The 27,106-nt window shown below is 47.1% G+C and overlaps 1 protein-coding gene across 2 annotated transcripts; it reads left to right on the forward strand.

Moving 5' to 3' along the window:
• The first annotated feature begins 8,764 nt into the window (after positions 1-8,764).
• LOC139040267 (signal-regulatory protein beta-1-like) lies at positions 8,765-25,077 on the forward strand. Of its 2 annotated transcripts, XM_070485418.1 has the most exons (6): positions 8,765-8,837; positions 12,485-12,835; positions 18,482-18,802; positions 19,391-19,720; positions 19,881-19,891; positions 24,979-25,077. In XM_070485418.1, the coding sequence occupies exons 1-6, from the start codon at positions 8,765-8,767 to the stop codon at positions 25,075-25,077; spliced, it is 1,185 nt and encodes a 394-aa protein (XP_070341519.1). The 2 variants fall into 2 exon arrangements, with proteins under 2 accessions (XP_070341519.1, XP_070341521.1); XM_070485420.1 differs by lacking the exon at positions 19,881-19,891 and having other exon boundaries at positions 24,971-25,077.
• Positions 25,078-27,106: the final 2,029 nt, after the last annotated feature.

Below are 27,106 nucleotides of genomic sequence, written 5' to 3' on the forward strand. Positions count from 1 at the left end.
CCATTGCACTTTCATCTCTGTTGTCCATTCCCTTTGGCAATAATTCTTTTTTATAAACTGTCATTTGGGTATATCACTGGGAGACAAGGAGAAAACACAGCTACATGCTTTGCAGTCCGTGCGTACACTGAGTAACAGAGTCCCAGTGATCAATCACTATAGACTTTGAAAGAAGTCATGTAATTGATTACTGACCATAAAGAGCATCTGTTAGTTACAGAGTGGTTTGTGAACTGAAGAAAAGCCAGCAGCCAAGCTTGTACTTATGCAATTGCTCTCATCAAACTTACTGTGGTAGCTGGAATTTGAACCGTGTGTTGAGGGACTGATGGTATTTAACTGAGCCGTGGTAACTGAAATTCATGCAGATCAGCACCATGCCAAGTGAGATCTGCTTGTGTGCGTCTCTTCCTCAAACAGGATGTCAGTCTAACAGAGAAGGGACTATCTGTATCCTCAGTGCCAGAACAGTGACTGCCATGTGGTAGATCATCACATTTTTTTTTAAATAAATGGATGAATACTTCATTGAGGACATTGGTTTCTACTAGATGTTGGGTTTCAAAATAAAATTTTCCTTTGTTCAGTCACCTGACTCTTGATTTCTGAAGCCCTTTTGCTAAAGACTACTTTCTCTTCTTTGTGTTTAAGAAATTCCATCAAGGGGCTGGCCCCGTGGCCGAGGGGTTAAGTTCGCGCGCTCCACTGCTGGCGGCCCAGTGTTTCGTTGGTTCGAATCCTGGGTGTGGAAATGGCACTGCTCTTCGGGCCGTGCTGGGGCAGTGTCCCACATGCCACAACTAGAAGGACCCACAACGAAGAATATACAACTATGTACCAGGGGGCTTTGGGGAGAAAAAGGGAAAAAAATAAAATCTTTAAAAAAAATTCCATCCAAAATTCAACACCTTGAGAAAATAAAGTGCCAAAAAACACCACCACCAAATTAAAGAAAAACCTCATTGATTGGATTGAGGTCAAAGGGGTGCAAGAATCAACTGAAAGAGCTCCCAAAGCAGTAAGCTGGAATAATTTGGGGAACAAAATCAATAGAGCATTGGATTATGCTGTGGTCTGAATGTTCATGTCCCCCTGAAATTCATGTTAGAGTCCGAATGCCCAATGTGATGGTGGTAGAAGGTGAGGCCTTTGGAAGCTGATTAGATTGAGGGCTCCATCCTCATGAATGAGATTAGTGCTCTTATAAAAGAGACTCAACAGAGCTCCCTAGCTCCTTCCAGCATAAGAGGATACAACGCGAAATCTGTGACCCCGAAGAGGTCTCCCACCCAACCATGTTGGCACCCTGATCTTGGACTTCCAGCCTCCAGAGCCGTGATAAATAAATGTCTGTTGTTTACAGCCATCCAGTCTATGGTGTCTCGTTATAGCAGCCCCAGCTGACAAAATCTAAATAAACTATTGACTCTGGTTAATAATAACGTAGCAAAATCACATCATTAATTGTAACAAATGTACCAGGCTAATATAAGATGTTAATAATAGGAGAAATTGTGCAGTGACCCCCAAAGCCTGAGCACCTGACCTCTTCTCTGTGCAGCCCACTTTCCTGTGACCCGGCCTGTCAGCAGTGAGGGGCTTGTTCCTTTCCAGGAACTGAGGGCAGAGCTGAGCAGTGGTCATGAGCACAGACCCTGGGGCCAGACTCTCGGGCTAAAAACCAGCTCTGCCACTGACTAGTGTGCACGTTGGACAATTTACTGAGCCTGTCTGGGCCTCAGTTTCCTCATCTGTGAAATGGGATGGTAATAGCTCCCCTTCCTAGGGCTCTGTGAGATCCTAGTGAGTCAGGCAGAGCCCACAGCAGCGTCCTGGGATATCGGTGTTTGCCGGGAGGTGAGGGTGGGAGTCAGCCCCTTACAAACTGCTTATAAACTGTTCCTGTAGTGCGCTGTCTGGACTCTGATATCAGCTTCAGAATCGAACTCCTGCAGGAACGTAACCTTCAAACCCTGTGAAAGATGAGGCACTGGCGCTTCTCAACAGAGATGCTGAGGATTTGTTCCCACTGGGGTTTGGGCCCCTGGTTGCCCTCTCATGGGGGGTTCTCTCCTTGCAGGCCAGAGCAGCCACTGTCACACCTTGCAAGGCACCCCCAGATCCGGGCACAAGCATCCAACTGAAGGACACATCCTCCAGAGCCCCACATGTCAGAATCCTGTCACCTGGCTTAGAAATGACCACAAACTACCAAAGCCCCAGACCAGCGTCCACCCTAGTGGAGACTTCTACGGTGTGACCAGCAGTGTGCTTGTCCCGCTGCAGGCTGATGGTGTGCTGTCCCTCCTCCTCTGCCATGTGGGGAACAGGTGACACTGGTTTTCCAGAAAACCATTGGTCTGGATCAGTACCTCCATGGAAGGGACTTTCTTTTTGCTCAGCTGGGTCAGTGCCACGTTGGGCTGTGGACATCTCTGAGCCTCAATTTCCTCATCTGAAAAATGGGACAGCCCTCCCTTGGCCGTGGCAAGGAATCAGTGCACTGATCCCTGTAAGGGACTGAGCACACGGCTTGCTCACAGTAACCACTCAGAAGGAGCAATTGTTGTTTTTATTCATTATTATTACTTTTCACATCACCTCTCAGAGGTCAATTACCTCAACTCTAAAATGGAGACAAAATATCTTCCCAGAATTTAATTTTACTGTTATTATTATTTTTTATGAAGAGGATGTAAAAGTCTTTGAAACGTATAAATTTTAGCGGTATAATGTCTTTTGCTCATTACTCATTCCTGAGTAAGAGCCTAACTTTTGATCTTTTCCTTTCTTGTCTTTTTTTTATTTCCCTGGCCTGGACCAACACGTGACAGGTCTGTAAACTCAGTGAGGTCATGACCTATCGTGCCTAAAAGGAATTTAGTGACCATCCCATTGTTTATGACAACTCTAAAGTCGGAGAAGGCAAGTTAGTGGCCCGAGGTTGCACAAGTAACATTAATTCCTTAAGAGTATATAGGACATTAAAGTGCACAGAATGTTTTCCCCTTCACTTTTTGTGCCTATTTTCATGGAAGTAAACACATCATTTTACATCAATAACTGTATGCTAATGTCTCATGTTAATGTCTCTAAGGAGCCCAGCACACGGTCAGTGAAGCACGGTCGTGTGGGTTGACTCAGTTACTGTGCACCACTGCCCTCTGCTGTTTCCCGCATTCGTGGTTTACAGAAGGAACCTGGGGTTCCATGATGGAGGGCTGCCCAAGGTTGTAAAGCTGGTGACTGAGAGACTTTAACGTGAATTCAGGCTTCTGACTCTGCCATTTACCAGCTGTGGGATCTCCTGCTGGTTACTTAAGTTCTCTCAGCCTTTGTACCTTTGACCGTGAAATAGGAAAATGATAATTCAGGGATCCTCCTTATCTGAGTATTTATGATATGATTCCCTTGGAGTAGGGACAGTTGCGTAGAGAAGCAAAAATCATAGAAAATACAAATATTCACAAGTGAATTGATTACTAATAAAATTAGCCCCCATGCAGAACCCCACCCTGGTCTACACGGCAGGCATCTCAGTTGGGTGTCCAGTCACAGAAACGTCTTTGTGGGCATCTATATTTGGGTTCCTCTGAATCAGAACCTGAACCTAGGACTTGGGTGTGGGTTGTTGGGAGATGATCCAGAGAGGCTGGGAGAAGGGATGGGGCAGGTGAGACAGGGAAGGTGGGACGCCCAAGAAAGGATGAGTTATTGAACTGGATGCCCCTGTGGATGACTGAGCTCAACGTCACTGGGGACTTTCTGAGGAACCACATAGACAATTCCTCAGGATTGTCCCATGAAGGAGGGAGGCTGGGATGTGCCTGCATGGGCTGCTGACATTTTAAGGTTATGGAGAAATCCTGAGGCAGAGCATCAGGGAAGTGTTTGAGATTTGAGGTGGGATGTGGCACCTGGGGCAGGTGGTGTGGAGCCCAGAGACCTCTGTTCTAGGAGGCGGGTCTTGCCTTGACTGAAGTGTGGCAACGTCAGACCACACAGTGCAAATGGAATCCACACCCTGCAAAGTGGACTCAGAGATCTAAAAAATGTTTATTTCAAGAATTGATGCAAATGATGCTGGGGAGTTGCTGGGATCACAGGGGGAGTCTCTGAGTGGTTGAAGATGGAAGAAGAAGAAAACAATCTATGATGCTAATGATTCTGTGGGCACTTCAAAAAGGAACACTTGGGTTAAAGAAAACCCCTGTGAAAATGTTGAGAACACTCAAATTATTTCAAATAAATTTTCATAATGAGCTTGTGATGATTGTGCTGTGTTTGTGAAATTTGAAAGGAGGAATTGTTGGTACCATAGTATAAGTTTTTGGGAAAAATTATACCAACTTCCCTACATTCCCAACCCTTGGTATATTTTGTGATTATATTCCATATTTAATTGAAATATAAATTAAATAAAATTGTTTTTACAATTGAAATATTTTTCAAGATTTAGTTTCAAGCAAGTTGTTTTTGACAACTTCATTGAAATTGGGGTCTGATACTGCCAGGTTCCTTCTAAGTGGCTTTTGTTGTCATTTTCTGATACCTAGTAGCTGTCTGTCTTTACAGCATTCGTTTTTTTGAGGATTAAATGAGATAACACGTGCACCCTGCCTCTAACACTGCCATTCAGTGTGTGGAAGCAGTTAGCATCAGCTGTACCTGAGTCTCTCTCTTCCTGACCCAATGACGCTGCCCTGGACACCATACAGCCAGGAGAACTCACTGGTGGCTGGAATGGGACATCTGAGCCTCTCCATCCTTTTATTAGTGCTTGTTGCACTCTAGAGCCCATGACACCTGGTAATCTGGCCTGTTCTCCATGGGCACCACCCTAGTTACAAGGCCTTCGCCATCCTGGCTTCCCCTTCTCGGGGTCCTGCGCTTTGCTAGGTATGAACCCTTGCCTAAGTGCTGAGGAGGCAAGACTGAGCAAAGAGAGTCACCTTCTGGGGATGAAGTCTTCCCTGCCTGTCCCACCCATTAGCAGCATCACTGATGGAATTTTGTAGGCCTGGGCAGGTGGAGTATGAAGAAAGTATTTTAGGGTCAGATGCCGATAGGCCCTTCACATCGCACTACATAAGGAGTTACTCTCTCTCCCCTAGACTAGGAACTGAAGTCTGTGTTAACTAGACCACGAGAGCTGATGGGACTTTAGACAATTTCTTAATTGTCTTGATAACAGAGGGGGAGTGGTTTGCACAAGGCCTTGCGGTTGTCTATGGTGTCAGCGCAGGGACCAGAATTTGGACCTCCCAGCCCTCGGTTCAAGTGTTAGAACCGCACCATGCATGTTCATATGAATTCTATTGAAATAATTAATGTTTATAGTATTTAAAAATCCCCCTAGTTTTCCTCACTATGAATCCATTCTATTGCACAGTTGAAAATCTCGTTGAAAAAATTATGATCTTTCCAGGTCATAATTTAAGACACCAGGAATCATAAATTCTTGTAGCCTTTGGGTTTGGGTCCAGAATAGCACATTTGGTAAACCATACTGTCTCCAGCATTATCTTAGCTCTGCCCCCATGACCTTGAGCAAGTGACCCACCCTCTTTAAACCCAGGTTCCTCCCTATGTAAAATATCAGTATCTTGGACTCATAAGATGAGAGCCTATGAATCTTCATCAAGTCATAGGGTGAGTCAACTGATTCATAGGTTCTTACATGGAAAACAAAGTTTATCTTTTTATCTCTCATGGCCAAAGTAGATAAGAAAGGAAAAATTAGAATGGCTTTTATCAGTCCCATCCATCCATCCATCCATCCATCCGCCCGTCCATCTTTCCGTCCATCCATCCATCCGTCCATCCATCCAAGCATACGTTCCCCATGCATTTAAACTCTCGTTCAATCATACACTTACTCATGCATCTGTTAACTCATACCTAAATCCTCCTCTGCGGCGGGCCCTGGGCAGATGACCCGATCCTCAGTGAGCTCCCAGGTTCCCACATGGACTTCCCACAGTAAATGTCTGCTCTCTCTGGGTTTTCTAGGACAACTTTCCAATCAACGTTCTTATCTTTGTTTCCTCAGACACATAGGGGACAGTCCCTCTTGTTCCTCTAGTGTAGTCCCCAGAGCAGCAGTGTTGGTAACATTTGGGAGTTTCTGTTAGAGAAAAAAAGTTTTTAATTTTTGATCAAGTTTTGCTCTTGTCATTTATACCTTTCATCTAGCTAGACTTTCCAGCTGTGTGTGTGCATCTCTGTGGATTATAAGAGGTAAGGATCTTACTTTTTTTCCTCCACAATGGTAAATCATCCAGCATCAGTGATCTGCACGGCCACCTTTGCCATGTATCAAGTTTCCATAAATTTGTGGTTCTGTCTATGAGGTCTTTGTTCCATTGAGCTTCTTGTCTATCTTTCTGTCAAAACTACACTCTCATAATTAGAACAGCTTTATGATAAGTTTTTTTCTTTCAGTGAGGAATATTGAAACTGAGATAACATTTGTTGCAAATCTTCCCCTTTTTGCTTGAGAAAGATTGTCCCTGAGCTAACATCTGCACCGGTCTTCCTCTATTTTATATGTGGGATGTCGCCAGAGTGTGGCTTGATAAGCGGTGGGTAGGTCTGCCCTCAGGATCTGGACCTGCAAACCCCGGGCTGTGCAACTGGAGTTTTTGACCTTAATCACTATACCACCAGGACAGTCCCTGTGATAAGTTTTGATATCTCTTTTGGAAAAATCTTCCCACCTTTTCTGGTTTCAAAACTGTTGTGGCTATTCTTGACTCAAATGCATTTTTTAATCACTTTCTCAAGTTTCCTGAAACCCTTTCATAATTAGTATTTGATTGCATTGTGTTTATATATATATTCAGGCAAACTGACATCATTTCAGTATTGAGGTTTCCCATTCATGGACATTTCTATTTATTTAGGTTTTTCCTTTATGACCGTTGATTCACAGGTTTACAGGTTTCCCCTCATGCATCCCTACTTAGAGCTATCTATAATGCTTTCTAGTTTGTGGAATCTTTAAAAGTTTTTATACTGTTTTCAGTGGTTTTTGAATACTGTATAGGATTGTAATTGAGTTTTAAGCATCAATCTTATAAAACTCTCTTACTAATTCTAACAGTATGAGCATTCTTTCTCTGTGTACCTCTGAGAACACTAATCTAATTATCTAAAATTAGTTTCTCCCTTTATCAAAGTTACATATGCACATGGTTTAAAAGAGTTAAATATTCTACGAGTTCTACACATGGAAACTGGAGTCTCCCTAACCTCCCATCATTTTCCACCTCCCAGAGGCAACTATTCTCAACTCTTTTAAATGTTTATTCTAGATTTTACTGCTGTATTGCATACAGTCTGCTTATATCGCTACTCCTTGATTTCTCGCTCTTAGATGTTATTTACTGACTTCACACTATAGAAGGTGGGGATACAATCTTCTGTTACTCCTGACCTCAAACCACACATGCACACTTTCTCTTCCCCATCACTCGAATCTAATTATACTACAATTTTGGATAACTTACTCATCAATGTCTATGTTACAATGACTATGAGATTGTTATTTGTGGCTGAATCTTGTAACATTCCCAGCTTTTGCTTAGGTTGGGCCTCTCATGTGTGTGTTTGTGTGACCACCACCATCTCAGGATGCAGAGCAATTCCATTACCACAAAGGTCCTCCTTGTGCTGGCCCTTTAGAGTGACACCCATCCCCAGCGTACCAAATCTCTGGAAAATGCCAATCTGTTTTCTATCTCTATAATTTCAAGAATGTTAAATAAGCAGAATCTTACAGTGTGTGACATTTTGAGATTGACTTTGTTCGCTCAACATAATGCCTTTGAGAAACTTAAAAGTTGTTGCACATATAAGTAATTTACTCCTTTTTATTTTTGAGTAGTATTTCTTTGTAATGGATGCAAGACAGTTCATTTAACTACTCACTTATTATTGAACATTTGAGTTGATCCTAGTTTTCTATTACAAAGAAAGCTGGTACAAACATTTGTGCACGGGTTTTTGTGTGGACATGAGATTTCATTTCTTTGATATAAATGCCTGAAAGATTAATTGCTGGGTCATGTGACCCACTTCCTCTCCTGCAAGAAGTCAGGAAAGGACTCCCTTTGTTGGATACAGGCACATACAAGTTCTGAGGTCCACATTGCACAGTGCATTTGGGCTAAGTTTCACCAAGTTACATCAATAAAGGGTTGGAAAGGGAGTCATTTCAGGAACAGACCTGGTTCCATCCCAAAGCTGAGCAGAAAATGGCAAACCTTCTTCCTTCCTCCAGCTGAGTAGCTCTCAGTTGAGGCTGGTGCAGAAAGAGCCCACAACTGGCCACATCATAGGATCTTGGGCTTGGGAGTTTGGGACACAGCCCGTAACTGTAGATCCTTCCTGGCCTGGGACTCGCAAATGGGGAATCTCCTTGAAGACCTCAAGATGGGCTGAAGGGCCCAGTGGAGAGAGGAGAGGCCCAGGAAGGAAGGATGCATTATTTCTTCTAGGCCTGTCCTAGTCTCTCTGAAAATGTAAGATGAGTGACTCCTCATCTTGTAGCCGCCTTCTCTGCCTGACTCCTATCTCACAATCCAGAAGCAGGAACTGTGTAGAATCTAAGAGTGAGTTACTGCCACAATCATGTCACGCCATCATAGGCACTTCCTCTCATGTCACAGGAGGTGGGCCATCTCTCCCCTCCACAGAGCACAGAGGTCAGGGTTCTCCCCAGCACACACACTTGGACAGAGCAGCTCCTCAGGCCTCCAAGATGCTAGTCCCTGCCTCTCAGCCCCACCCCTCTCCTCCTTGCCTGCTGCTGACTCTGCTGCTGGGACTCACAGGTGAGCATTCCTTGGGGTAGAATCCCCTCCCTCTGCCGCTGGGCTTTTAGGGCCTCCAGGTAAACACGGGTACACCACCCAGAACTACCACGGGAGGACCAGGACTGGGCGTCATCTGAGAGCAGGAAATCTGGGATCTGAGAGTTTTCTCTGTGGATCCATCAGCTGCAGCTGGTTGCCAGAGGCGTCAAAACAGATGATGCTTCAAACAGCAGCAAGGAGAACTGTGTGTGTTAAGGCCGTGGAGCAGCCCGGATTCAAGGCCGGGTCAACCGGGTCCACAGTTCTTTCCTTTAACCCTGTTATGTTGCTCAGCTTCTCAGACCAGGCTAATTGTAGAGAAATCAGAAAGCACAGAGAAGCTAACAGAAGAATAGTCCTTAGCATCGTGGCACTGTGAGGTCAGCAGAGTCCAGTTGTGCTGTGTGTGTTCACAGACCTGTGTTAATCATGTGTTGGGTGATTCCTCTGTGCCAATTGTGTTACTGAGCTTTTGATATGAATTATAAGTTAAGTTAATCCTCAAAACAATCTTCTCTGCCAGCATGCTAGGCCACACTTTTGTGTCTATTTGTGAACGCATGTATTCATGTGTGTCTGTGTGTATATGAGTGAGTGTGAGGAATTGTACACACACACAGGATTTTTGAGAAGACTTTCCTTATCGCTCTCTTCAAATCATTTTCAGTCTACATGAAATGCACATTGAACAGACATTTAACTTTCTGTCTCAGCCAACATCCCACCTGCTTCTCTAAATTTATCCTTATGCTCCCCAAACTCCTCAGAGAAGCAAACTCATGCGTTACTATCTTGGAGTCTCTATTCCATGCTGGAGAGAGGGGAGGGGGAGAGAGGAGGACAGAGATCCAGAGACTCCTGCCTATCTGATCTGTGTCTAAATTATATCCATGTCCATATCCATATCATCTAATGTCAGCTGAAGGCTCCATCCCTCAGGAATCTAATGAGTAATCACTTCTATTTCCTGAACTCTCCCCATGTCCAGACGCTGTTGGAAACGCCTACAGCTGTTACCTCATGAGATCATTATATCCAAGGTAGATTCTATGGTCCCCTCTACCTTACAGATGAGAAAACAGGAGCACAGAGAGTTCAGGGTTGCTCAAGGGTCGATGGTGGAGCCATGATCTGAACTCAGGCAGCTGATTCCAGAGGTTGCAGATTTAACTTTTACCCCACCTCCATCCCATGAGATTTCTGCAGCTTCTGCCACTGGCTGTGGGGAAAGGTGCTGTGGGAAAGCGGGTTTGTCGTTTTCTCCCGCTCGCCTTTCTGCGTCTTGCGTATATGCAATTTCCTCCTGTTTTTCATGAAGTCACCCCCATGGGAAACTCAGAATCTGACAAAGTTTCCATAGAGATCATCCACTTAAGATAGACTTCAGGGTTTGAGGCAGGTGTCACATTGGGCACTTCACACATCATACAAACATTTCCTGGGTCCCTACTATGTGCCAGGAGCTGATCTAGGAGCCTGTAGTGCATTGGTGAATTAGTTTTCTCTGCTGTTATTCATATTTTATCAGGCTATGCACTAACCCTTGTTTTTTCCTTCCTTTCACTAGCTCTGAGTTGATTTTGCTCTTCTTTTTCTAATTTCTTAAGGTATATAGTTGAACTATTGATTTATGATCTTTCCTCTTCTTTAATGTATCTGCTACAGCTATCAGTTTCCCTCTAGCACTGCTTTCAAGGCATGTCATAAGTTTTGGCACGTTGTGGTTTTGTTTTCATCTGTCCCAAGGTATTCTCTACTTTCCTTGTGATTTCTTCTTCGGCTATGGATTTTCTTTAAGAGTGGGTTGTTTGATTTCTTCGTATTTGTGAATATTCCAGTTCTCCTTCTCTTATTGATTTCTAGTTTTATTTTAGTTACTGTTTCATCAGTGCACTGCTTGAATTGCCCTTTTATCAGATTCCAATATGTTGCCTTGTCATTCAACCTGTGTGTCAATGCCATTTACATAGGTTTTTGTTATGGAAACTGGTTTCCGAAATAGGCAGCAGAAATCTGTGTGGTAGACAAAACAGTGGCCCCTCAAAGTGGTCCATTTCGTAATACCCAGAACCTGTGAATATTTTTACTTTGTGTGGCATTTTGCAGAAGTGATTAAGTTAAGACTCTTGATATGGGGAGATTATCCTAGATTTTCAAAGTTGGCCCAATTGGATCACAAGGGTTCTCACCCGAAGGAGGGAAGAAAGTCAAAGGTAGAGAAGAACAAGTGACAACGGAAGGAAGAGGCTGGAGTGGCAGGAAGATGGGAACCGTGATGCATGGAACGTGGACAGCCTCTAGAATTTGGAAGCACAAGGAAGAGAAGCTCCAGAAGAGATGCAGTTTGGCTGACACCTTGATTTCAGCCCTGTAACCCCAATTTGTGGACTTCGACCTCCAAAAGTATAAGATGATAAATTTCTGTTGTTTTAAGCTACTAAGTTTTGGGTAATTTGTTACACTGTAGGATCAGGAAACTAATATAAAATGATTTTGCTATGGATAAAAAATCCCAGGAACTTGAAACAATGTTTTACTTCTTAATTAAACCACCTGTTCATTGTGTTTTGGGAGCTCTGCTCATCACTCAATCAAGGATCCAGGCTGGTGGAGCAGAGCCATCATGAGTATGTGCATCTCTGCATAAGAGGGCAGTTGATGCATAGAGGTTCTTGCAGTTAAATGCTTATCCCACAAAATTTCTTCATCACTTATATCCGTAACTCAATGGTCTAAAATAGTCTCATGTGGGACTGGCCCGGTGGCATAGTTAAATTCACATGCTCCGCTTCATCAGCCCGGGATTCAGCAGTTCAGATCCTGAGAATGGACCTGGCACCGCTCATCAAGCCATGCTATGACAGGTATCCCACATATAAAGTAGAGGAAGATGAGCACAGATGTCAGCTAGGGCCAATCTTCCTCAGCAAAAAGAGGAGGATTGGGGCGGATGATAGCTCTGGGCTAATATTCCTTTAAAAAAATTAATTAAAATAAAATAAAATTAATTAGTTAAAAAGTCTCATGATGCCATTCAATGCAAAGGTCCAGAAATGCAACATGCATTGACGCCAGAAAGTGGACAGCCAATAAAATCTTTTAAAAAAAATAATAGAGACACCGGCCCAGTGGCGGAGTGGTTGTGTTTGCACGCTCTGCTTCAGCGGCCCAGGGTTTCGTGGTCCAAATCCTGGGCACAGACATGACATGGCTCGTAAGGCCATGCTAGTGCAGCGTCCCACCTGCCACAACTAGAAGGACCCACAGCTAAAAATACACCACTATGTACCGGGGGGCTTTGGGAGAAAAAGGAAAAATAAAATCTTAAAAGAAAAAGAAAGTGGACAGCCAAAAGTATTTGGTGAAGCTTGAAACCCCCAGAGAGGGCTCAGGCCCTCACACCCACTCTCTGCCACATTACTTAACCTCTCTGTGCCTCGATTTCTCATTTGTGGTAGTCTCACCTCCAGCCTTGTTATGAGGGTTACACATGGTGTCCATGCAATGTGCTGAGCTCAAGGCTGGCTCACGGCGTGCACTCAGTCAGGGAGAGCTGTTAATGAAAAACACTTGAGAAAATGGCAGGATCACAGAAGGATGAATAAATAATGTTTGTTTCCCCCCAGGAGTGGCAGGTGAGGAGCTGCAGGTGAATCAGCCTGACAAGTCAGTGTCGGTCGCAGCTGGAGAGACGGCCACTCTGCGCTGCACTATGACCTCCCTGTACCCCGTGGGACCCACTCAGTGGTTCAGGGGGACAGGGCCAGGCCGGGAGTTAATCTACAGTTTCAAAGGAGGCCACTTCCCCCGAGTAACAAATGTTTCAGACAACGCAGAGAGAAACAACATGGACTTTTCCATCCGCATCAGAAACATCACCCCAGCAGACACTGGTACCTACTACTGGGTGAAGTTCTGGAAAGGGAGTCCTGACATGGAGTTTAAGTCTGGACCAGGCACCCAGCTCACCGTGAGTGGTGAGTACAGAGTGGGCCTCCTTTGTCCCCTGGTGTGTGACAACATGTCGAAAACAACGCCCTCCCTTCTTTGAGTAACGACAAGAATCACATGTGGCAGCGGGTGTCTATACTCATGATCCGATTTCACCCCCTTCTATAGATCAGGGAACTTGAGGCCTGGAGAGGTCGTGCGAGTTGCTCAAGGCCCCAAAGCTGGTAAATGTTGGAAGAGTCTGGAACCACCATCTGCCTGGCTCCACAACCCTTGCCTTTTCCAATCCCGTCCAGCCCTTTGTTCCAGGGACGAGGGAACTGAAAGTCTGAGTGACCCACCCAGTCACAAGGCCAGACCTCGCCCTGCCTCCAGAGAGTGCCCCACACTGTGGCTGAGTCTCCCTTTACTCAGCACTTACTGAGCACCTACTGTGTGCCAGGCTGTGCTCTGGGTGCTGGGGAAGCAGCAGCGGACACAGCAGGTGAAGACTTTTTGCCCAAGAAGCTCACGTTCTCTTTCCTTTCTGTGAGGAGAAATCCTCGCAGGGCACGGAGGGGAGAACATATGATTCTTCATTTCATCTTCAGAAATATCACACTAAGAATCCCTGAGAGGCACAGACTCACTCTTTATTCTGACAGCCTGGCTGGAGGAGATGCACACGTTGGGTGTCTGCTGTGTGTCTGTCCATAAAACCCTCATGATTCAGGGACCAACTCACACAGTCACTGAAGGCTCTGGGCAGAGCTGGGTCGTCTCAGAATGTCCCTCACCCAGGGAACAGGTTCCCCATGTGAGTGACTTAGGACTTCCTTGCTGAGGCAGCAAAGATGCTCATCTAGGGTTTCTGCCAGAGGCCCAGGATCCTGAATTCCAGAATGTCAGCGCAGGAAGGGCGTTTAGACCCATCCAGCCCAACCTCCATGTAGAGATGGGGAGCCTCAGGCCAAGAGGTGATAGAGGACTTAGCCCATGGTCACATTTCCAGTGAATGAAAAGATCTTTCCAGAAGCTGATCTGATTCAGGCAGACTCCATCTTTCCATCTTGCCCATCGCTGGACACTCTTTCCTTCAAAGAGCCTGGTGCGTAGTAGGCGTGAATAAAAAGTCCTTGCAGCAAACAGCTGAACAGGGAGCCAGTCTTCTCCTTTCCATCAGTTTCACAAAGGTTCAGAACGCCCCTCATTCAGACCTGAGGCCCGAGTTAATTAAGAACCTCTCCGAAACTTCAGCCACGGCATCCCCGGTCAAGCATTCCATACCAGCACCCAGAGCTGCCCAGTGTTTCAACAGCTGCATAACGCTCCCTTGTGTGGAGATCGCATCCTTTGTGTTTTAGTCTTCTGTCCATGGATAGAAGTTGCTCCCAACCTTGGGATATTAAAACAGCCCTGAAGGGGATAACCTTGTCCATGCACCACCTATTCATGTAGGTGATGCGACTGGAGGGGGAATTGTAGGTCAGAGGGTGTATTTTAATTTGTGTGGGTATTGAAAAATTTCCCTCCTATTCCCAAAACCCCAGATATAGACAGGGAAGGTGGCTTTATCCTGATTTTGCAGATATTGCTGAAGATCCCAAAGGTGTCTCCCTTCCCTAGATGATCCCAGCTAGTAAGTGGCTGCACTGCCACTCAGACGTGCTGCCTCCTAGTAGAGGGCTCACTCCGCTTCCCCAAGCCGCTGCCCTGATGATGCCCTGGATGAGAAAGGAGGGAGGCAGAGGGGACAGGGAGCAGCAGTGGGCCACACCTGTGTCTCCATCACAGCACTTACTCTTACAACCAGTGCTGTGAGGGAGGGGCCAGCTGTAGCTCTTTAACAGAGGAGGACACTGAGGCTCAGAGAGGGGACCTGACCTGTGCAGGCAGGGGAGCCAAGGCTGAACCCCCAGCAGCCTGACTCACTGCCCTGCTTTGCAGCACCCCGCTGTGCTTGTCACAGTGTGCAGGAACCTCCAACTTTCTCCTCAAAATCTTGCATTGCTCTGCTCTTCAGCTATACACATTTTTATAAAAAGTCCTATGTGGGAAGCAGGGTTAGTTTTCCAACCCCAGGTCAGACAGATCCTGCAGGTGTCTCATGATGGGCTAAGCCTGTTACTAAAACACCGGGCTCAGCATGCGTCACAGCACTCAGGAGTCTCCCCCAGTGTGGTGATGTTGCTCCTTCACCGAGCAGCCTGCGGGAGCAGCTCTGGGAAGGGCAGTGTGGATGAGCAGAGAGGGGCCCGCACTCCCAGCAACACTGTGCAGCCCGTTCCTGAGTCTGCAGACTGAGGACGAGGAGGAGGCATTTCCTAGAGGTGCGGGGGCCCTGCGAGAGCAAGAGTTCATTATCTAGACCAGCTGTCAGGAGCCCGTGTCCTCCCTTTATTGCTGCAGGATCACTAGCCTGGGCACTCTGAAGGGACTCCTCCCTGTAAATGCTTGAAGGCAGGGATCTCAGAGGGAAAGGCAGGGTGGTGGTCGGTGCAGGGGCTCATGGAGGTGAGCACTTGCCTTGTGATGGACATGAAACCTTGGGGTTCACAGGAGATTCCCCCTGGGATGCAGTGGGGGGAGGAGACAGTCCCTTCATTTCTCTCAGCCTCAGTATCCTCAACTGTAAAATGAGGATAATCATGGATTCCTGTTAGGAGAGTTGAAAGGATCTGAGGCGCTCTGTGTAAATCAGCCAGCACAGAGCATCACCCCCAAATAGAGTCGTGATGTCAAGGCTGGGACCCAGTGCCCTCTGCTGGGTCTCAGTGTCCTCACCTGTAGAAGGTGGATGATCACACAGCCTCTGCAGGATGCAATGAGGGATACAGGAGCCTGGAGAGAAAACAGACACTCGGTGAGCGATGGGTGTTGTCACCCCAAAACTGTGTGGTCTCGGACAAGTCAGCTTCCCTGAGTCCTCAGTCTCCCCAGCTGTGAAGTGGGGTAATCACAGCCACCAACGAGGGGTCTGTGAGGTTTGGAGAAGACATCTAGAAAGCCCCAGATGTGGTGGTGTCGGGTGTCACAGAGCATCAGTGTGCGATGGTTGAGAGCATGGGCCAAGTTGACTGCCTGGGCTCACATCTCAGCTCTGCCAGTTCCCAGCTCTGTGACCTCTGACTTATCACTCCCCATATTGGGCCTGAATGTCCTCATCTGTCAGTGATGGTACCGTCCTGACAAGCAGCCAGGCGGAAGGAGGAATACTCATGGTGCTCAGAGCAGTGCCTGGTGTGTAGTAACGTTCCATCAGTGTGACCTGTGATGTGTGAAGCCATGGGACCTTGGATGATCACTTTCCTCTCTAGGTCTCAAGTACAAACCAGGTTTGGGGGCTGGGGTTGGGTGGCTTTCAACCTTGGCTGCTCATTAGAAAAACCTGGGAAATGTTGACAAAGATCCCCAGCTCCTGCTCCACCCTGAAAATTCTGCCTTAGTTGATCAGACATGGGCCTGGGCAGCTGAATTTTGTAACTAGTTCAGAGTTTTCCGACGCACAGCCAGGGCAGAGAAGCCCTGAGCTAGATGTTCTCTGAGGTCACAGAGGAAAAGCTGTATTTCTTCCCCTGACAACAGTGGCTCCACCTGCCGCTGGGGCTGCGAGAGCAGCTTCTGGGCTGTGGGTGCCTCAGAATAGCAGGTGCCCCTGACGGCTCTTCGGAGCCCAAGAACATAAGCTCGAGTGGAGTGTCAGGACCCCTCCCAGGTGCTCCTGGGGCTGAGTGCAGCTTCCTGCCCTCTCCACCCCGAGGATGGGCAGCCTAGACACCCCGTTCAGATCCGAGCTTCATTGCTGGGGAAAGCTTCCCATCTCTAAACACATGTGCCTCACAGGCTGGGATCCCTGCAAACACTTCTGCTCAGCCCTCAGCACCCCCTGCCTCCACCCACCAAGATGTCGCTGAGGAAATCAGTCCTCCAGCCTTTCAGTTTCTCAGTTTTCTGTAAAGAGCTGATCTGCAGGAAATGCCTGTGATCGCCTGTGTGTTTTGAAAGCCAGTTCGCCAAATTTGTTTTCTGAGGGGATCACTAAAAAAAGAGAGAGAGAATCATATATCAGGGGTTTCTACTGAGCTTTTTATGGCAGCTGCACGAGCAGGGTGCAAGACTTTTCTTGGTGTTTCCGCAAAGCTTTTGTTTTACCTAAAACTAGTAGGTTATTTCAGAACCAGACATGACCACATCGTATGATAACAATCACAAGTGTTATTTATTAAGCACCTACTATATACTAGGCTGCGGGTTTTACACACATCCTCCCCCATCTCGAAGGTGGTGTCTTGCTCCACTTTGTAGAGAAACAGACACTGAGGCTCAGGATGAAAAACAGAGACGCTAAAATGAATCAGCCGTGTGTGTGGTGAGATGCGCTCTGCCCTTTACCCGCTGTGCGCCCTCGGCCAGCCCTGTTCCTCTCTGAGCGTCATCCCATAAATTCGACCACACTCGGGCCTCCCTCACAGGGCTGGCGGGCAGATTAAGGAGCTGAGGAGCCCAGAGGGATCAGACAAGGTCAGACTCCCAAGATGCTCTCCATAAATGGTGATGGATCACAGCATCTCATCTGTCTTGGGGCATCGGAGCTGCTGGTGTTTTTATGATTTGACTCATTCAAGTGACAGCTCCTTAATATGTCCTCAAAATGTTTAACAAGTTTTAGGGAGCAAGTTTATTCTTCACAAAGGCAAATATTTGTGACTGTAGCAGATGGTGTTGGGTACTAACTGACAATTTGGAGACACTCTATAGGATTCGTCTACAGGGAGAGGCTGCCCTCACTTTAGACTCACTGAATTGTGTGTGTTTCAGAACACTGCTCCATAGGCCTGTGTCTGTGTCTCTTCTGACTTAACAACAATTAAGAGATTAACTGCCTTTCACTTTCTCAGTTTCAGTGATCTTTGTTTGCAACCCAAAACTGACACGAAAGAAGAATCCAGGTTCAGAAAAACATCCTTTCACCCCGACTCTTTCCAATTCAGGCATTGGCACAGTTAGACCCTGCTGGATCAATTGTAGAAAGAAAGAAAACTATGGAGTAAATTCATAAAAACCTGCAGGGAGAGCTCTGGATATGAATTAAGTCTAGGTTAAAGATACATCTATGTTTGTTTATTTTTGTGAAGCATCTTCTGTTTTACTGAAAGCAAAAATGCTTCCAATGCCTGATTTAACCCTCACTGTAACCCGGGAAGGTGAAATGCCAGCTGCCCCATCTCACAGAGGAGGAGCTGGGATGTGCCCCAGCCACTCCTCTCATCAGCCGGCCAGCCTGGTTCCAGGTTTCATGGTGGTCCCGCTGTGCCACTGCTCACATGCATTCACTCCTGTAAAGGCTTTCTCTGAAGTAGGTAAGGTTTCCAGGGGAGGCCAGCCAGGAACAGTTAATACAGAGTGAGACCCACTAGTAATTGTGTTCTTGTGCCCAGATTGGTGGGAATTCACCTGGCAGAGCAAGAGGTGGATCTTGAACTCAGGCCTGGAATTCCATGTCCGTGCCCCTTACTCAGAGTCCACCTCTGGAGCCTGTTGTCCTCCTCTGTGAGATGAGGATGACCCGCCCTCCCAGCAGTAATAGGAGGAGTGAAAAATAATGCCTGTGAAGTTTCTTAACAGTGTCACACACTTATGATCAGTGATACAGTCACAGTTATGTTTATTGTTTACAAATGCTCCTTTTGTAGCCAAACCCTCTGCCCCCGTGGTCTCGGGCCCCACGGCGAGGGCCCCGCCCGAGCAGACAGTGAGCTTCACCTGCGAGTCCCACGGCTTCTCCCCCAGAAACATCACCCTGAAATGGTTCAAAAATGGCAATGAGCTCCCAGACTCCCAGACCAACGTGGACCCAGAGGGAAACAGCGTGTCCTACAGCATCTCCAGCACAGCCCAGGTGGTGCTGGCCCCGGGGGATGTTCGCTCCCAGGTCATCTGCGAAGTGGCCCACATCACTCTGAAGGGGGCCCCTCCTCTTCGTGGGACGGCCAACTTGTCTGAGACCATCCGAGGTACACGTCTCTCACCCCTAGCCCAAGCCCGCACCTGTCCCCAAGCCCCCAAGCCAGTTCCTCCCCCTGCTGTTTCCTCCAGGCCTGAATTGCCTTGATTCCACTTCCTGACACTCCTTCCCAATCACCAGGCACCTGGATATGCTGGTCACTCACTCTTGTTTTAGTGGTGGCTGCCAGGTGGAACCCTGCCATGTGCCAAGCTCTGTGCTAGGTGATGTCATCTACTTTCCCAATAACATCTGCAATTACTGAGCACCTACTCTAAGCCCAGCCCCTATGTGCTTAGTGATTTTATATATTTTGCTACCGTTATTAATCTCCTACTGCATGCCAAGGGCTGTGCTTATTGATTTCAGTCATTGTGACCCTAATGGGAGCTACTAGCCCCTGAGCACCTAGTGTGTGCCTGGCGCTGTGCTTAGTGATTCATTCATATGCAGAATGTACCTTCACCGTTTGAGCACCTGCTGCATGCCTGGCACTGCCCCGTGTGATTCCCATCTGTAGTGGCAGGTCAGTTATGGAGCCCTCCTCTGTGATCTGTCTGTTCCATAAGGTCAGAGCTTCTGCCCTCTGCTGTTTCAGTTCCGCCCACCTTGGAGGTTTCCCAACACCCCATGGCAGGGAACCTGGTGAACGTCACCTGCCAGGCGAACAAGTTCTACCCTCCGCGCCTAAAGCTGACCTGGTTGGAGAACGGAAAAATCATCCGAACAGAAACAGCCTCAACCCTCATAGAGAACAAGGATGGGACGTTTAACTGGACAAGCTGGCTCCTGGTGAACTCATCTGCCCACAGGGAGGATGTGGTGCTCACCTGCCAGGTCGAGCATGACAGACAGCCGGCGATCAGCAAACAGCATATGCTGAAGGCCTCTGCCCACCAGAAGGAGCAGGACACAGGTGGAACCCCTGGTGAGCCCTCCACTCCTACTGACGTGGCTCTTTTTAAATTTTGGGTTTCTTTAAATGTTAAAAGTAGCAATTATTGCTTATTATAGAATAATCTAGAAGTCTATAAATATAAAGTCCCATTTGGAACTGAGCTCCCCTCCCCTAAATCCCACCCTCCAAGAGTCAGCGCTGGTAAGAGTTTGGTGCATATTTTTATAGATGTTTGACATAAACACACAGTAAAGAAAGAAGGGAGGGAGGGAGCTTATCCTGTTCATAGCGTCCTGCCTCCTGCTTTCTTCACCTGACAATGGTGACGTCACCATCCATGTCAGCCTGCCTCCCTCCTCCTTCTTCTTTCTAACTTCTGCCTAGTCTCTATTCCATCCTAAATTTTTCTACCCACATTAGTAATATCTCCCCCGCAGCTTTCTGCACTTACTACTCTGTGAAATTCTGGAAAGCAGAGTCTTGAGGACACGAGGTTTGAGTCTGGACCAGGCATCTGGTCGACCCTGACTCGTCACACCACCGGCCTCCTTTATCCCCTGATTTCTGACAATGTACCAGTAATAATCACAACCACTCACTGCACATTTACTATATGCAGATGCCAGTTCATCTGTGATCTCTTTTCCTGCTTCAACCACCCTGGGGATCTGGAGTTTTACAGAAGAGGCTCAGGGACCAAGGTGGGGGATGATGTTGAAGACTTTTTGCTGTTAAACCAGGAGATTGGGCTAACCTAAGCAAGGTAAATCTGAGTCCCTGAGAACAGGGACCACCAACCTGTGCAGGAAATAGGTGCCAATAAGAGAGCAATGCCCCCAGCTGGGCATTGCCCAAGGACCTACAGAGCTCCCCTTTCTATGAACAGAATATGTCCTATTTCTCTCCCAGGTAATGTCAAGAGGGAGTCAGGTCAGGTTCCCAGGAGTCTTTACTCCAGAAGACCTTTCAATGGGCCACATTCCTTCCATCTGCTCTAGGGTGTTGTCCTCATCTGCTGGGTCAACTCTGGGACACCGAGTGTCCATGACCCTGCCTGAAAGAAGAGTAAAGATAGGGAAAGGAAGACAATTTCCCTTAACACAAAAGACGACAGAGTTGCATAACTGTGTCCACTAATAACTTGTCATTTATGCACAACTGCGTGCAAGTGGACCCACTATTGTGTGGTCATATCATTAAGGAGACTGGTTTTTCTACAAAACAAATACCATCACACACTTCATAAAATTGACAGTAATTCTCTAATATCATCTAAGATGGAGCATATGCTCACATTTTCCCAAATATCTTTTATAACTGTTTTCTTTGCACCAAAATTGGTTTAATTTCGTCTACAAATTTAATGAAAGCATTTCATCTATAAATGCTTGGTAGAATATTCCTGTGAAATTGTCAGGGTCTTGAGGATTCTTTTTCATGAGTTTTAGTTTATGAATTTAGTTTCCTTGATGTTTAGGGCTATTCAAATTATTCACTTCATGTTGAGTGCATTGTGGTAGGCTGTGCTTTGTGAGGAATTTGGTCCGTTTTCTCTGGTTGTCACATCTGCCTGTAGGCTTGCTCACAGTCTCCCCTCATTATCCTTCTGACATCTGCGGGGTCTGTAGCAATGCCTCCTCTTTCATTCCTGATGCTGGAAATGTGTCACTTTTCCTTTTTGTTTATCATCAGTCCTGCTAAAAGTTTTTCAATTTTATAGATACTTTCAAAGAAGCTGCTTTTCCTTTCAGGAATTTTTTCTACTGCTTCTCTGTTTTCAATTTCATTGATTTTTCTTCTCTTCTCTTTGCTATTTGCTTCCTCCTGCTTTGGGTTTCTTTTGTTCCTCCTTTTCTCATTTCTTGAGGCAGGAATGTGATGACTGATTTTACACTTCTCCTTTGTCTAATGCCATCCTGGTCTCCTCCTGTGCTGGGCAGTTGGGAGAGGGGGATTAGACCCCCAGGGACTGTGTTCTCACTCCAGTCCTCAGGGGCCCATCCAGTCTGCTTCCTCATCCTCCTTCCAGAGTCCTCCTGTGCTGGTACCTCGTGTTGTTTCTGGGGTCAGCAGGGAGATCAGGGAGAGATGGGTCTTCACCATCCTGTCTGGATCAGCTGGGTTTGCTCCTTAGTGTTCATCTTTGCAAAGGCTCAGACAAGGGCTGTTACTTCCAGGTGCTCTCAGTGTGCCTGAACGAAAGGCTTGCTAGTGTATTGAGGCTGGACATGGTTTTTGGATTGTCTAGGTTGGGGGCTGGAGCAAAGTGCAAGATGCCCGTGTGACCCTGCTGCCGCAGGATGCCCAGGCTTCCCCAGGTGTCTGAGGGCTTCGGCCACTGCAGTCCTGGGTGCAATGGGTCTAATGTGAGGACGCACATCTTTGTGTCCATTTTTATGGTATTGGCGTATTATACAATATTTCTAGCTTAATGGCTCTCTCTTCTTTCAATACAGCATAACCCAGGTGTGTCAATGGAGTTTGGGTTGGTTGGTTTTGACAGTGGGAGAAAGGTTCTGAGGCCTCTGAGGTTTTTACTTTTTCTTTCCCTTTCAGAACCTTAAATTTCCCTCCCTTCATTTCCTTCTTTTCTTTCCTACTCAACTCCCAAACAGTATTTTTCCCTTCTCTTTTTGCCTTTTTGCCCTAGAAGTTATGCACTTTAAATTGAGCCTAGCCCTTTCGTCACATCTGTCCTTTATATGTCCCAACCTCCTTGTATTAGGATCCTATTGCTGCTGTAACAAATCACCACAGTTTTAGTGGCTTTAAAGAGCATGAATTTACAACCTTACGGTTCCAGAGGTCAGGAGTCTACAATGGGCTCAGGGCTGCGCTCCTCCTGGAGGCTCCAGGGGAGACTCCCTGTCATAGCCTTTGCCAGCTCCTAGAGGAGGCCCACATTCCTCGGTAAGAGCCCCCCTCACTCTGACCTCTGACTCTGTCTTCACATCTCCTTCTCTGACTCTCCTGCCTCTCTCTTTCTCTTATGAGGATGTTTGTGATCACACTGGCTCCACTCGATAACCCAGGATGGTGTCCCCATCTTGAGATCCTTGACTTAATCACCAATACTATGCCTTTTACCATGTAAGTAACATATTCACAGATTCTGAGGATTCTGTGAGAAAGAACCCTCAATCAGGTGGACTTTGAAACCATTTCCTATGATCTGTGCTCCTACCTGGAGGACACATTTCCAACATTTTCAAATTTAAGGTAGATTTAATATTGGCGGTGGGATTTCCCAATAACTCTGAGGCTCCTCTGCTAGCTGCCCTGTCGCTTTTCCTGGCGGCAGGTTGAGGCTGGGTTGGCAGCCTAGTGACCGATTGTGCACTAGGGTTTGGTGATATTTCTCATTAACTCATAGTTATTTTGCAGTTCTAGGATTTTTTCAAGTGATACTGAGATCAAGTTTTATGTACAATTTACTTTTCCCTCTGTGTTTTCCTGTGGTTGGAGAGGCTGTGTTTGGAGACAAGGAGCTGTGCTGCGGGCATTGTCCTCAGCACACAGGAGTCACCTAAGATTCCTGAGTGCTTTGTCCAATATGTGCCTGTCCCACGTATCAGGGTGTGTCCTTTCCCATCAGGGCCCTATTCTGGCAGAGCAGGCCCAGTGAAGTTGAGAATTCAACCTCCTCTGCAGCTCTGCTAACATAATCATGTTCTGGGCCCAATCCTCATCATCCTCTGCCCTCTGGCTCTAGGAGATAAGACTCTGCAGTGCTGCCAGGAAGTCCTCTGGCTCTCACACTTAACCTTAACAGGGGACTAATCTCTCTAATTTTCCTTGTCTTTCTCCAAAGGACTGATGCCCCAGCAACAGCCATGCAATTCTACAGTCCTTATAATGACCATTTCCCAACTGAATTTCAAATGCTTGACCCAAAGTATTCCCTACCTCTGGTCATACCCACCCAGTTCACAACTGGTGAACTTTGAACACTTGCACCACGAGGGGAAGCCCAGGCCTCCCTCTGCTCCACTTCCTGACAGTGCTGGGGTCCTCTTGGCCAGCCCAGTGATCCAGCTCCAAATCTGCATTTAGAGTTTACTTTCCAGAGCACTCCCAGATGAACTCCCCTAGGTCAGTCCTCTGGGAGGCGGACTCTGAAAAGGAGATGAGAATGTAGAAGCTTATTGTGGAGTGCTGCCAGGATCAACATGCATTTGTGAAGGAGCAGGCCTGGGAGAGGGAGCTGTTGACCTACAAAGCAGGCACAACAAAGACTCAGCGGTCTCACAGAGCTGTAGAGCCTGGGGGTCTTTCAGAGCTGTTCTCAATGGAGAGAAGAGGGCTGAGCCTCTATACTCCAGTTCAGCCAGTCTTTCTGATGCGAGCTGCCCCCCAGAAGGAGGTGCAAACTCAGGCAATGCAGCTCCCTTCACCTGAGAGTAAGTCCCAGAGAGCCGCTCAATGAGAACTGTCATCCTCCAACAGCCCCAGGAGCAAAAGAGGGTGACGTCTCCTCTCCTTCCTTAAGGATGATTTGATTTATTAAAAATTATGTTAATATGTTTATTTAATTTTAAAAGCAAAACTGCTCATTGTAAATAAAAAGAACCCCACAGTGTGCTTCTCCAGATAGTTTTCCAGGGCAAACAGAAAGATTTCATCTGCCATCCTCACTGGGTTCAAAGTGGGATGGATGGTGTTGGAGCCCCTCCCCAGCGTGAGATCCCATTTCCTCGACTCACCAAGTGTTCTCCAGACAGCAGGTCTCATGAGGTCAGCTTACCTGAGGCCTTCGTCAGCTCCTTGGAATATTTGGTCATCCAGCCTCACCCCTAGTATAAACAAGGGCAGCCTTGTAGCTCTCTCACCCACTGTGCAACCTGTCCTCACTCCACTTGCACACGGTGAGCACATTCATTCCTACGACCTTGAGACACTGGACTTGTCTTGGTCCACAAGGGAAGATCTCTGGGTCATTTCACAGGACAAAAGTGATGGGTTTCCCTAGGATTGAATCCCACTAGTCTTGTGACGCACCCCCCCCCCCCAAACTCTCTGAGCCTCAGTTTCCTCATCAGAATGAGGATAATAATATGTGTTCCATAGAAGTACAAGCCCTGGCAGCCTGAGAAGGGGGTGAGTGAGAATGAGGAACCTCTGAACCCTGATTTCTGCCTCTAGCCTGAGTGCAGGGCAGGACGCAGGTTCAAAAGCTTCAGAAGGCTGATGGCCCAGGTGGCCTCAGATGGAGTCAGTGGAGGCCTGGGAATGACTCCTGTGTGGCCCCTCTAATGGCTCCTCCTGTCCCTTGCTTTCCAGGCCGAGAGCTGTCTACTACCCCTCTGGTTGTCTTCCTCCTAGGCACAAAGGTGCTGCTGGCCATCGGTGTCTCTGCCTTCTATGTCCACAGGAAGCGGAGGGCCTGACTGTAAGTTGTGGGGCAGGGAGTGCAGGACAAGGTCTGTTCCATAAAGGGGAAAATCAGTAAGAGGGGCCAGCTCACAGGTCACACAGAGTCAGGGCCCACGTGGAATGAGGAGAAGGGGATACATCTCCCTCAATACCCTCAGGAGTATCGTGGATCCTCTAGGAGGTTCTCAATCCCAGGAACAGTGTGGGGTCCTGTAGGAGGTGGGCTGGATCAAGAGTTTTCAGAGTGTCCACAGAGTCCTAGAGGTTTTGTGGTAGAAGTGGGAAGGGAGAGGCTGAATGAGGGGCAGCTGAGTGGGTGGCTCCTGTGGAGACCATCTCTAGGTTATTAGAACATTGGGGCTCCAGGGGCAAAGAATCCACATTTTAGAGCAATGTTGAGAAGTCCCGGATCTGCTGCTCTGAGAGCTGTTCCTGCTCTGACCTTCTGAGTGACAGAGTGGAAGGGATGGGGAAGGGTACCAGGCCTTGGGGAGGAAGGCTGAGGTGGCAGAGTCCTTTTCAATGGCTGCCTGTCCTCTCATAACAGGCATCCCAGGAGAACAGCACCGGGAACAGAGGAGGCTCACAGGGAAGACTTCCGTAATGATGAGCAGACAGTGAAATGTGGACATGTTTCCCACAGCTCCTTCTTGCCTCTCCTGCTACATGCCACCCTCAGTGCCTGTTGCCTCCTTCCTTCCCTGAGGGGCCCGGCCTAGTAGAAGGAGCCAACTAGAAGCTTCCACGACTCTGCTCCACATGCCTCCCCTCCCTGGAGACCTGCCTGCTCACACTCTCCTGCTGTTCCTTCCCACAGTCCGCGATGCCCCCAGAGCTGGGTCTTCATACATGGTCCTGAGCAGTGGCCATGGGAACTAGCTCCTCATCTCCCTAGAATGTGAGAAACAAGTCCAATCTACCCATATCAGGATAGCTCTCATCCATCGCCTTGGGACTTGTGCATGAAGCACCTTATTCCATGCATCCAGAGTTATTCTGTCTTCTGGGCTCTGGTCTATCCTCGACTTCACAACCTTATTGAGGTTCTCTATCACCTCTTGAGGTCAAGTGAACCCCCCATCCTGATTTTAAGAATAAAAATTTATTCTCTTTCTTCTTTCCCTAAATGTCCTTTTCCTCAAACCCAAAAAGAAGTTTTCCCTCCTCTCTCTGTGATGTGAACTCTTAAATTCTTCTATCATCTTGCATCCTTCCAAATTCTGTTGCTCACGGTAACGTGCTGTCAGTCCAAAAGCCTTGGAGTCATCTTTGATTTCTCTTTATCTCTTTTCTCCTATTCAATTCCTCCTTCAACATGCTTATGTCCAGTGGTGAGATGGCAAATGTTTAACAACTGATTCTACAAGAGAAAAAGAGACAACCCTGATTTGTAGTGCTTGGCAATTTCTGTGGAGTAAAACACTCCCAGTGTGCACAATTTTAACCTAACAACCGTTTAATAACCACCTTCAAAAATTCCTGAAAATGTAACAGTCAGCTCTCATGAGCCTGTCCAAGCCTTCACCTGCCCACCACTGAGATAGATCCAAAATCTGCACACTTCTCACCCACTACCAATCCCTGGTCCCAGCCACCATCATCTCTTCCTGCGCCATCACTATGTCTCTAACTGGCTTTCCTGTTTCAACCACAGAGAGTCTTTGGAAATGTAAGTCAGATCCTATCACTCCTCTGCTTCTCCCCCAACATACCTGCATGGTGCACTCTCTTCCTTCTTTCAAGACTCTGCTGAAATGTCACTTCATTAAAGGCCCCTTCTGTAAACCACCCTATATAGACTATCAATTCCTCTCTCACCTGGCATTCCAATTCCTCTTGACCTGATTGGTCTGGTTCCTTAGCACTTACTACCATCTGACACACTAAACACGGCAGTGCTCACTTTGCACGGTACTGCAGGACCGTAAGAATGACCTGCAAACTGAAACCATGGAAAGTGACCTCAATACTCAATGGGACTAATAATGATTGTGCTGTGACTTCAAAATTTTTTTCAATCGTTAGAAACTCTCTTACCTTCGG

The sequence above is a fragment of the Equus asinus genome, chromosome 15, assembly GCF_041296235.1.
Source record: "Equus asinus isolate D_3611 breed Donkey chromosome 15, EquAss-T2T_v2, whole genome shotgun sequence".
Taxonomy (NCBI): domain Eukaryota; kingdom Metazoa; phylum Chordata; class Mammalia; order Perissodactyla; family Equidae; genus Equus; species Equus asinus.

Coding starts and splice junctions, on each gene's coding strand:
- LOC139040267 (XM_070485418.1), top strand. CDS start 8,765: ATGCTAGTCCCTGCCTCTCAGCCCCACCCCTCTCCTCCTTGCCTGCTG. Junction 8,838..12,484: donor TCTGCTGCTGGGACTCACAG/GTGAGCATTCCT, acceptor GTTTCCCCCCAG/GAGTGGCAGGTGAGGAGCTG. Junction 18,803..19,390: donor CTTGTCTGAGACCATCCGAG/GTACACGTCTCT, acceptor CTGCTGTTTCAG/TTCCGCCCACCTTGGAGGTT.